The sequence below is a fragment of the Stigmatopora argus genome, chromosome 11, assembly GCF_051989625.1.
Source record: "Stigmatopora argus isolate UIUO_Sarg chromosome 11, RoL_Sarg_1.0, whole genome shotgun sequence".
NCBI classification, from domain to species: domain Eukaryota; kingdom Metazoa; phylum Chordata; class Actinopteri; order Syngnathiformes; family Syngnathidae; genus Stigmatopora; species Stigmatopora argus.
Window position 1 is genome coordinate 11,809,101 of NC_135397.1, and position 12,671 is coordinate 11,821,771.

Genomic DNA, 12,671 nt, shown 5'->3' on the forward strand with positions numbered 1-12,671 from the left:
ACAAATGAAAATTTAAGAATTTATATGTTTATTCCATAAACGTAATATCAACCCAAATGCAATTTGTTTACCTCTGGTGGCAGATGAAAACAAAACAAAACAAAACAAACAAAAAACAATTGCTCTTAAACGGCTGGAGTTTGTGCACCTTGGTGCTATTTACACAACAGTGGTTTAACACAGAGTCATGCAGACAAATTGAGTCACACCTGAGTGACTGCAAAAGGGCAGAGCAAGTGAAGTTGATGAGGTAGAACCCCTTGTTCTGATCTCCAGAGGATAAATGCTGGTTTGCACTTATTTCTAGTACCAAATTCACACATAAGGCATTATAATGTGCCTTTGCAATAGACATCCAAGGCCTGTGCACTGTTAAATGGATTGTGCTTCCAGGGACTTTCTATCAACCCCCACCTTTAATTTAAAAGTGCAAGATATAAACAGCATTAACTCATAATTCCGTGGAAATAGTCAATGCAGTCTGATGAAAGCCACATTTACTCTTTTGAAGGACTAGTCTTTATTCCCCGTTGGAATGCCTACATTTGATGGACAAACAGAACATTGATAATCTAATTGTGTTGGAAAGTCAAACTCATCTTTAAGTAGAGCTACGTGAAAGATTTTCAGAGATGTAACACACTGTCACAGTTACATCACACTAGAAATCACAATTAAATCCCACAATTCTCAGATAAACCTAATTCCACAGAATTAGACTAGAGATCATCACTTTCTCTAAAGCAGTTACTGAAAATACCACGCCGCTGTAAAGCTGGCTAAGGAAAATCTCTCTCTGCTGTCTTAGCAACATTTGAGCCCCGCAGCTCTCAGCAAGCCAGAGGTTTTTAGCTGCTTCTACTCACTGTACCTTTAAAAAATGTTAGCAGACTTCCCCAAGCTCTTCAGTCTCTTTCAGATTCCCTCTGCTCGTTTACACCACATTTTTGCTACGTGCTCTCTCTGGCCATCTGTTTGACTTTTTTCCCTTGGCACCGTGTACTATCTATGCTGTTTATTAAACTCGCCCATAAACAACACTTTCAGTGTCTCAGCATCTTTCACCACTTTATCAAAGGACAAGTAACAAAGCAATAATTTATTAACTACTGCTTTACAACCATCTTTCTTTAAATCTCAAACATTGCAATTTTGCATAGCAGCTCTTAACTCAACTGTCTTCCCCTTAGTTATCCATCACATGCATTTAAGCATTGTATTTTAGTTGAAACACCATGGAATTTGGATAATTTAAAATTCAACCAAGATTGTGGCAAAAGTCACCGCCTACTTTGTTTAAATTTTATTTCCAGTGGGCAATAGTCAGAAATGAGGCATCAACATTTGACACCCTGGACTTTGCAGTTTTTGCAAGGATATCTTTCCCTCGCCCAAAGCCCAACAACTGACATTGCAGATAAGATTTGTCCTATTTTCTATATATACAGCACCCACTCTTATTTACTTTATTTGATGCTGACTGATCATTGTTAGAAAAAGTAAATAAATATGGTAAGAACGTCTTGAATGAACACTCAAGTGTTTATACTTTTCTTAAAGACAATGATTCACCATACAATTACAAAACACTACAATTGATCTCAGCAAGTTTACAAGCTATTCCTTATTTAACCGTTTTGCATTTTTTGCATGTTTATAACATTCCTCTTAAAACATTGCTTGGTTTTGTATGGACCAGAAATCAAAGTTTACTTCGCTTCACTTCACCAGTCAAGAAGCCATCACAATGGCCACACATACACACACATACACCTACTCTTGTTCAGATCAAATGCCTCGTAGGTCATTTGTCCTCACGCTAGAATGAGCTGTTATACTCACTTGTTCTGATGTTTGGAGCCCTGGAGGTGTGCATGGTACTGCTCGATGGAGTTGAGGACCACACTGCAGACGCTGCAGGAGTAACTACTTCGCAGCCCTGGAGAGACATTAAAAACACAAGTCGCACTTACTTTCCAAGGCCCTTGCAGAGATGAATGGCCTCATTTAAAATCCCCAAGAAACTTTAATCATCATCATCATGATAATAAACAGAAGCAGAAGAAAAAACTATTCATTTACACTCTGAACTTTGAATTGGTATTCAAAAATGTGTAAATAATAATAATGTTCACATCTATGAGCATTTTCAAAAAGGTCTTCAGTGAACCAAATGTGCATTTTTGGGAGATTTTTCACTGGAAGCCCTTTGTTGAGATATGGACCCAAACATCCTAACTCTTGGGCAAACATGCCAGCCACTTGCATAATGTGCTGCTCTTGTAAACCATTGCACATAACTGCAGTCCACAGTTTAGATGCTGGCTAAAATGAGCTCTAGTTATATGCAAAAGCGGTCATGTTTGATGACAGTTCATACATTCATTTTTCATGCCGCGTATCTTTAAAAGTGTTGTGGGGGTTACTGAAGCCTATCTTAGCTCATTTTGGACCTGGATTCGGAGCAAGCCAGTCACAGAGCACAATGAGACAAACAACTGCCACATCCCGAATCAGGGACGGCAAATACCAGACTATTCTTTCCCCATACACAGACACACTCATAACTACAGACAACGCAGAGCGTTCAATCCGTCTACTACTATGTGTATTTTTGGGAGGTGGGAGGAAACCATAATATCCAAAGAAAATCCACACAGGCACAGGTAGCATGAGCAAACTCCATACAGGAAGGCCGGAGCCTGACATTAAACCTTTAAATTCACTACTGTGAGGTGGACGTGCTAACCATTCTGTTCAAAGTTCAAAATCAAAATTGTGTTTGGTCTCCAAATTGTACTTTTGAGCGACTCAAGCCTCTACGTATCCAATTGAAATGACACCAAATAAAGTATTGTTTGCCAGTCTGGGGAGCAGAGAAATTTTCCTGATTATGTTCCATCTGGAGAAAGACATGTTTTTATTAATCATCAGTGGAAAGCTGGTTAGATTTTTAGATCACATCTTGTCCAGTGTGTGCGCGTGTGTTTTCAAGCTGCTGGACCCGAACAAGGTGAGGGGATGAGGACATTCCAGGCAGACGTGTGTCAGATGGTGTATTTTTCTGTTGTGTATGTGCATGCGTCTCGTGTTAATGAATGTGTGCTCGAGAGCACACAGTTTAGACCCAGATGTCAGTGAACTGGTGGTTCCAGATGAACGCACCCCCTAAAATGGATGAGGTTGAAGATGGCAACAGATAGCAGAGATGGGACGGAAAAGTCAACTTAGCGGGTGACATGAGCAAATTTCTACCAGGAAGTGAAATAAAGAGAGGAGGAAATGTCTGAAAGATGTCTGATTGAGTTCAAAACTGTCTCTAACAAAAACAATGCAATTGTAGTTCTAATTTACAAAGTTGTAATACTGCACAACAAAAAGTGTAGATATAAATCAATACAAAATGTTATTAATTCATAAGTGACACATATTGTACATCAAGTGCAAAAACAACTCAATAGTAACATATTTTGATATGTGAAGACATCATGTGAGCTGCACACACAAGGTAACAATTTGTATAACATTGGCAGCAAAACTAAATGTAAAAATATTTTCCTAATACCAAATCTAAAAAACATAGAAACGCTTGTCAATGATTACGTATGTTTTGAGGCTGTGATCAAACTCTTAGGCTGATTGACAGATTGGCCCTAATCTTTAAAATAGTAAAAATAAATAAATTCAACTGCATACTTTACTAGGTCCTTGTTACTACACAATGACATGATTTCGATTAGTCAAGCGGTTTTGATTTATGGGACCACGCTGTTGACTAATCTATGTAAATGAGGAGCAAGACACAGTGACTGCTTGTGCGGATAGGGGGTGGATTTATGCAAGCGCGAGCAGTATTTTCTAACGATGTTTTAAGCCATGTTAATTACATTAAACAATACTCTAGTGACAGAAAAGAGGAGGCGGGGGGTGGCATGAAGCCTCCTGGCAGTTCTGACAATGCTGGTATATAGATTTCTCAATGCTTCATCGAAAATAATGAGTTAGCACACAGAAAATGGAGAGTATTGTACTGTTTTTCAAGAAATATCATTAGACTTTGAGTGTCTGGTATATATCAGACAGAAGAACCGTAATAGTCCATTCATTGGATGTTAAAAATTGGCCATTCTATCAAGATGTTCTGCCAAGCTCTAATCTATGCCTTGCTTCTTTATACATTATTTTTTAGAAAGTGCTCAGTGCTCAATCATTGAAACCTGCTGCTGTCAGGACACTTCTATTACTAGAAGGACAGAGTACAGAAGAGAATGACAAGATGAGCCTTCAGCATGCTGTTTAACCACCACCTGTGAATAGCAATGTGGATCGTTTTCAAGGTACTTTGCCCCTTCCGGTGGGACATCTCTATGACAAGTCTGCCTATTCATTTTTAATTTTTGCTCAACAAGGAGGCAAGATAATAGGATATAGAGCTTTGAGCAGGACAGACAATTAAATACTTCCATTGTCTTCCTTAATTAAACAAGCAAATGTAAAAGGGCGCAATCCTCTCTAAACTGTAGAATAAAATGAATATAATGTGTTTACACCTTCTCGTAGTTCAAAAGTGTCACATGAGCATCATTTCCAGGGAGAAAAGGTCACCAGTGTCTCCTGACTCAGATGTCGTTATCAATTACACACCATTTTCACTGCTCCTTGGCCTTCTCTCGGGTCCTCGCCCTCTCTGGCGCACAGGCTTCGGCTCGAGACGTTTATCTCACTGCTCCTAATTCACTGCGCTGTCTCCGGAGAGAACAGACAATAGTCCAACTTTGTCCTGAGGGGTTTTCTAGCCCTCGTGATTTATGTTAAAACACATCCGAGTCCGCTGGGCTCCTTCCCAGCCGCCAGCTTCCGCTCGTTGCAATTCCCACTCCAAACCCTGTGATCCATCTCCAAGGGTTTTAGTCTAACACTTTAATAACCTCCATTCTCTCCTTGTGCTCATCAATGGGAATAGAAAAAAGAGAAGCTATGCAAATGCAAGTGTGCCATAGGGCTTTAAAATATGCAAGTACAAGTAAAGGTCAGTATTATCGATAGAACAACAACAACTGCGTGTAAATAAGTCACCTGCGCCTTACGGGTAGTTAATGAGCGTGACAGATGAGGCATGACGCGGCTGGGGCCCCTTGTGGTCTACACACATACAGACTCACACACTTCTACACAAATAGCATAGAGATAATCGGGAGACAGAGTCAAGCAGTAGAAGAGAGTTTTTCATAACTAAAATGACCGTTGGCTCAGAACAAACATCTTAAATCTCACAGTAATACCTCAGATACAGAGATGGAAAGTTCAGACCAATCTAAAATATTGTGAAAATGAGGGTTTGTAGGTCCATATGATACTTTATTTACTGTTTTAGCCAATGCCCATGTGCGTCCGTCCTGCCTGGTGGTGTAGCGCTGGGGTGGGCCAACCAGTCCTCAAGGGCCGCTGCAGGTGCAGGTTTTTGTTCCAACTGATCCAATACAGAGAGTTTAACCAATGAGGTTTCTGCTGAAACAAGAAGCACCTGACTGCAATCCATTGATTGCACTTCTAAGATACCAGATTGCTGAAAAGGTTTCTTCTTATAGGTTGGAACGAAAACTCGCACCCACCCTTTGCCGAATAGTTTGCCCACCTTTTATGTAGAGCTTCACTTGCTTGACTTCGGTCTGGGCAGGCATGGGCTCTATACCCGCTGGTGACGGTATGATTCTGCGTGTGGTCGTTTGTCTCTCTACGTGCCCTGCGGCTGACTTCCAACCAGTCTAGGGCAGGTGGGATAGGCTCCGGCAACCCCCGCGACACTTATGAGGATGCGTGATATGGAAGATGAATGACTAAGTGAAAAATCCGAGTATACAACAATCCATGCTGAAGTATATTCTTCACAGAAATACTGAAGAGAGCTTGCTAATTCTACATCTACAAGTTAGATGGTTCCACAATGTTGCACCTGTCATGGCGTTAAAAGCCAAAGCAAAGGGAATCCTTTGTCAATGGAAACTTGTCACATGGGAGGACAAACAACTCCTGAAAAAGTGGTGTGATTAAAAGACGCGTAAGCCGAGAGGTGATTGATGGTAGGCGTAATGAATCACATGAATTCTGTGCTCACATCACGGACTGGCCCGCCTGCCATTGTAAGGGAGGCGCCAAATAGATTCCGCTGTATCTTTTAAGTTAATGAAAACCCTTGGGTGTAAATTACCCCCCGCAAAACATGCAGGACATCCTGACAATTTCTAAATGTGGGATGTGCTGAGATTTTGGATTAAAATGTTGCCCAAAAGAGAGTGGACGCTGTGAGATCTGGGTCACATAGTGGATGGAGGATGATATCCAACATGACACAACTTGAAGCCTCTGAGCCAGTGTAGGCGGCAACATGACTCATGCTTTTAAAATGATTGGTTCCTTGAGATGATTGCTTCTGTCATGGCACCTGGAGCACACAGCTCGTGCCGGAGCTTCGACAGACAGAGCAATGGAGTGTGTTTGTAATGTATGTGTTAGTGTGCCCATTGCTAGGTCATGTAGTGCTCACGTGCAAGTTAGACCACCTACTTTAGCAGTATGACATTAGATAGTTCATCACTATGGTAACAGAAAATAAGGATTTTATCTGTACTTAATAGTAGTAAAAGACCTTCTGATTTAACCTGATATTATTGAGAAATAAGAAGTTTGATGAGTATGATGAGTTTAAATATATATTGCTCTTTCATGTGGGCAAAGAAGTTGCATGCAACTAACAGGTCTGTTTTGACATCCAGTTTGTGACCCATCACTTGTGAATTTATAGCCATGCCGAATGTTTATAAAAATGCTTTGATTTAGCATAATAAAACTCAGTAATTCTGTATTTGCTCTGTTTGAAAAGGAGGCTGAGCTCCTAACAGCAACAGATGTCCGCTCTGAGAGAAATCCATCACCTTAATTGAATTCAATAGTCTTCTATTTCTGAATGTGCGAGTTTGGGTGTGAGGGAGAACCAGTTTGGGTGAAAAGCCAGGTTGCAGCATAATTTTGCTCTGCTTGTTCTTTTCATTCGCAGCGGGAATAATTTTCAAGGGGGCCATGATGAAAAACAAAGAATAAAGTTGTGTTAATCACACTGGGAAAAAAATATGAAACAGAGGTTTAGAACTCCATGACGAACGAGGCACATGAAAAGCATAATGGTGACGCAAATCCCTCCTAGCTAATGGGAGGCCAGCAAGGTGTTGGGGGAGCAACTCTATGCCAATTTCAAAATAAAATACAGGATATCACAAGTGTACATATTTACATTTTGGCAATGTTTGAATTTCTAATATTTTGCATTTTGCAACTTGAAATTCTTTTGTATCCAGAGACAAAATTTTCCCATTTAGGCGTTGTGTAACCTTAAGGTTTCGTATTTAGAGATGTTTGCAATTAGAGGTAGCAGGCTATTGGTGCATAAACTGTAAAAAAACAAATAAATGTGTTCACACAAAACAACAAAACATTAAAAAAACATTAACATCCCAGTTCAGTTGTCACTTCCATTATCAGTGAGTGGGGTGTCTTTTCGTAGGGATTATGAAAATTGACCTGTGCTCTCCGTGGCATCCAGGCTTCCCGCAAGTTGCTCCACCAGGCGTGCCCGGGCAGCATTCCTGCGATGCTTCTTGCCCTCGTAGTGCTGTTGGGCCATCAGCGGGTTGTTGAACCAGGCACCACACAGGCAGCAGTACTTTCCAGATTCTCTGCCGCCGTTGCTGCTGTCCGTGGATGCGAGTGGAGGAGGTGTGCAAGCCATAGGGTCTGAGGGCAGTGGAGTAGAAGGAGAGGAATCTGTGAAAGTTAAATAATGTTATTGAGATAATATCTTGATAAAAACAGCAAAGATGAACTACTTATCAGACAACCTTTTGCACTCACAATCATACCGCCACCTTTGGGAATTGAGCCCACACCTGCCCGTACTGAAGTCAGGTGATTGAAGCCCTACACCACTATGGCACAGAGGGTTACAATTTTTTTTTAAATCCAGCAATGAATTAGAAATAGGGTGGCCCGGTGGCACGAGTGGTTAGCGCCTCGGCCTCACAGCTCTGGGGTCCCGGGTTCAAATCCAGGACAAGTCCACCTGTGTGGAGTTTGCATGTTCTCTCCGGGCCTGTGTGTGTTTCCTCCGGGTACTCCGGTTTCCGCCCACAATCCACAAACATTCATGTTGCCCCTAGGTATGGGTGTGAGTGTGCATGGTTGTCTGTCTCCTTGTTCCTTGCGATCGGCTGGCCACCGATTCAGGGTGTCCCTCGCCTCTGGCCCAGAGACAGCTAGGATTGGCTCCAGCACCCCCTGCAACCCCAATGAGGATAAAGCGGTTCAGAAATTGAGATGAGATGAGATGAGATGAATAATACTAGCCTGGGGCCACAGCACAAAGCCCTGAATATTATATTCTGCATATGAATGTAATGTAATGGATTTCCACATCATACATCTGCAATTTGTTAGAACACATCTTTGATGGTTTTGACTAAGGGTGGCCAACTCCGGTCCTCGAGAGCCCATATGCAGTCTGTTTTCCATACTCCCTCCTCTACCACACCTGAATTAAATGATTAACTTATCAGGAAGCTGTCCAGAAGGTTGATACTGATCCAGATTATTTGATTCGGGTGTGTTGGTGGGCGAAGATATGGAAAACAGACTGGATAGGGGCACTCGAGGACCGGAGTTGGCCACCCCTGGTTCTGACTATTGGTTCTCAAGAGAAAACAATAACTGACTAAGGCTATTTACAGGGTGAAACATTGCTTTCTAACTGTTGATCATAAACTTGCCCTACTTAAATGCTCAGCATCTCCAATATTATTATCATAACAACACACCGTCTTTCATTTAATTTTATTTTAAACCTGTCCTTTTCACTTGCCTTGATAAAAAGAAGGAGAATCTGAATGTCTTTATAAACTGAACTGTTTTAACCAGGCTTCCCCAAAAGCTGACAGAAAGAAGAAATGAAATAGCGTTTGGCTATAAAAAAAAGGGGGCCGAAGCCAAAGAATTCAAAATATATTGCAAAAAATCCTCTCCTCTCCAGGTTAATCCAGAGACTCTGTTGCCAGAGCAACAGACAAAAGACAATTGTTTTAGTTCCACTGCTTTGTTAAACAGGCTTGACTTTTCAGGTTTGATTAACTTCAGATTAACTTCCGATACCCCAGAATTACCCTTATTGCAGAGTAAAAATTAGACAAAGACAAAAAAGCCTTGGTTTTCATTAAACCTACTTCGTGTAATGGATCCCAGCTGGCATAAGTAGCTTTTTTTGTTGTCTTCCATTAGTTGGATAGCTGGAGCCTATCCATGTAAGGTATGTCCTTGACAGGACACAAGTCAATTTCAGACAATGCAGATTGAATCCCTGTTGGGTTATGGCCTTTCTGTGTGGATTTTGCATGTTCTCCCCATGCCTGCCTGGGTTTTCTCCCAGTACTCCGGTTTCCACCCATAATCCAATCAAACATGCATGGAAAGCTGTGTGATCCCTCAAAATTGTCCTTATGCATGAGTGCATGTATTGGTTGTTTGTTTCATTGTGCTCTGCGATTGGCTGGTAACCAATTCATGGTGCTCGCCTACTGCTCGTTGTTGGCTGAAATAAGTTCACCCCTGTGACCATTGAGAGGATAAGTGGCTCAGAATGAATGGATGAATAAACATGATATTATTCTCACACAAGAACAATTTATAGTGCTTTATAACCTAACATAAGAAATGCGGAAAAACTTAGCTGTTGCTATCATCCGAAATCAAAAGTGCTTATGTATTCGGTCAACTAATCTCTTAGGTGCATTGAGCAAGCTAATAAAACATTTAGACAGAATCAGGATATTGCTGAAACTCTGTGCACTTTCATGCAACGTTAGCCCAAAGTCAGATAATTATTGCCAGTGTCTCGTGAGGTCTAGAATAGTACTTGTAGGACAGAGACAATTCCATCTCAAGTGAAATCATACCTGGCTTTAAGAAGATGCCTCTCATGGTTTATGGACTTGAAGGGGAGGGATATCAGCTTATGACACATGCTTTGCCTCTCTTGCTCCATTTTGGTTAACCTTTGGGTTTTGCTCATAGTATCCTTGTGATTTTAACTCAACTTTTGATCACTTTCTTCTGCATATCACTGATATGATTTTCAACATCCATTTTATAAATAGAGGTATACAAGCCTTCTACTTTTCCAAGCTCCCACTCAGTCTTTCTGAGGCATGCTAACCCATACAGGCTAAATCGACAGATGTGGGTTTTAGACTGAGGGCAAGAGCAATCGATCGTAGTGAGCCACATGTGTGAAGCACAGATCAGGGTCACAAGAAGGTCAAGCCCTGCAGACACCAACCTTCACAAAACTGCCTTTCAACGCTAGAACCTGCACTTAAGGACCCTTGTTGATCTTTTTTTAAACCACCATACCTTCTTCTCCAGTATCCTCTTGCTTCTTTCATCCATGCCACCACTGAGACAACGAAGCTAGACCACCAGGCAATGTTCCATCTAAATTTTCTCATGCCTGGGCATACAGCCAACGTCTCTGAGGACACTGAGGACCACTGTGAGCAACATCAGAAGTGCTCGCTATGGTCACACACCAGTATTACACCTGCTACCAGCAGGTGCATTTATACTACCCTATAAATGATCTCGTCATAATAAATTTAATGATTAATATCCATAAATAAAACATCTTAATATATGTCACTAGAATATGCACTAATGTGACTTAAATTTTATCTTATCGTTTACCTCTGTTCTTCTCACTTCTCATTTTCATTCAAACGACCTTTCCCCTGAATGTGTCGCTTGAGGTAGTATAGCTTTCATTTAGTCTATATTTTTCCATCAGAAAACTCTTTCAACTTTATCTCCATACCATGTTTTGCAGAGCAGACCTTTCTCACTCGAAAAACAAAAGATGTCACCCAGCTTCACTGCTTGTTCTTTTATTTGCATATACTCTGACAGCCACTCTAAACTTAAAAGAAGCACAGTTTTTTTTTTACTTTGGCTTGGGGAGTCGACGTATCACATTCACTTCAGCAGAGTTACCATTAGCATCACTTAACTTCACCGCACTGTACTGTCAATAACCAGATTGACTGCGTAGCATAATTGCATCATATCCTATGATAGGCTGGACACCTGTCACTCAGTGAATTACATAACAAAATGAAATAGAAAAAAAAGTTATATACATCTAATTATATTAATAAATACAACTCATTTGCTGGGCTTTCACTGCGCTGGATAGGTTTTCTTGTGCGCTGAGTGTGCAACCAGTGCGCAATTGCGCAGTTGTGCAGCTTAGAGGAAATGTTGCCCCCAGGTGACCCACTGCTTATGACATGACACTGGTTGCCATGGTGATTGTCCATTAATAGCCACCAGCAATGACATACCCATTGTCCCTCATGGCTTTGCTGTGCACGTGTTAGCGTGTATATGTTGGGTGTGAATCAATGCTTCAGTTCCAGAGTATTTTAGAGTCTAACTCTAAAATTTAGACTGTATGTGTTTACTACATGCATATTTGGAATTGAGTTTCAGGTCCACAGCCAAACTGTGTGGTGGACGCAGAGAACAGCAGATGGCATGTCCAAATGTAGCGATTCGTCCTCCACAGTGTGAGAGTGTATCTTGAATTATGTCACCAACAACTTCAGCGTAACAAAACCATGCATTCACACGAATAGAAAAAAAAATACTCGTAAATGAGTCATTGCTTTTACAGGGATTATTTACACATTAAGAGTTGTATACAGTACAATCTATCTGTTTGTCTGTCTCTCTTTCTTTCTCTCTCTACCTTTCTGTCTGTCTATATGTCTGTCGGTCTGTCTGTTGGTCTCTATCCATCCACCACTCATGTAATAATAGTTGAGTTCTTTTTCTTGTGGAATCTTACTTTGAAGTGCTATTCTTCCAACATTCCTGAACTTATCGTCTTCAAACTTGATACCTAGTATATAGAAAGGGCCTGCCTGTGCATATTTATCCATTGAGTTCAATTTGGCAAACTAGCTCAATGTGCACTGTTCATAACATAAAAATAAAGTATGTTCAGATATACTAAAATTATGTCTTTCTGTATAGCTGTTTGGCATCACACTAAAGTTAGTACTGTTCCGGAGTATCCTCTTCCCATTAATCACATTATTTTCCTAATTAAGAAAAAAAACATCCTAAAAATCTCTGCGGTTGTTTCTGTTTCTGTATAAGTCGTCTCTATGTGTTTGTGAGAAGCCACCTAGTGTATATGCAAAGTGCGCCAAATGATTCTTGGATGTATACACCTCACACTTATCTTTTCATGTTTTCCCACCCTGTCTTTTCTTGTGACTGTGATCTCAGCACACTGGAGCAGAAGTAAGTGATTTTCACGGAGTGGGGCACACGAGGGAGTGTGAGATCTTAGTAAATGTTGAAGAGGGTAAGATGTGCAAACTCTGGAGAAAAATAAAGAACAGATCTATTTCAAAAGTGCTAGGAAAGACGTATTGACACCGCAATTTTGTATTAATATATATGATTACCCATGATTAAAAGAGATATGGCTCCTTTTTAAAGGATGAATCCATTTTGTCTGAATGTTCAAGGGTGTGTCAATTGGGTAGACATGTCATCGATGAAAATAT

The 12,671-nt window shown here is 40.8% G+C and overlaps 1 protein-coding gene across 3 annotated transcripts in view; it reads right to left on the minus strand.

Moving 5' to 3' along the window:
• Positions 1–12,671, minus strand: part of LOC144084879 (zinc finger matrin-type protein 4) — a 53,396-nt gene that overhangs the window by 9,171 nt on the left and 31,554 nt on the right. For 2 of the 3 annotated variants that reach the window (XM_077613688.1, XM_077613690.1), the window contains exons 5-6: positions 7,576–7,818; positions 1,843–1,939 (exon numbers count right to left, since the gene is read on the minus strand). In XM_077613688.1, the coding sequence (XP_077469814.1) occupies positions 1,843–1,939; positions 7,576–7,818 (340 nt within the window). The remainder of the gene's footprint in view (positions 1–1,842; positions 1,940–7,575; positions 7,819–12,671) is intronic. The other variant, XM_077613689.1, reaches the window with a different exon arrangement.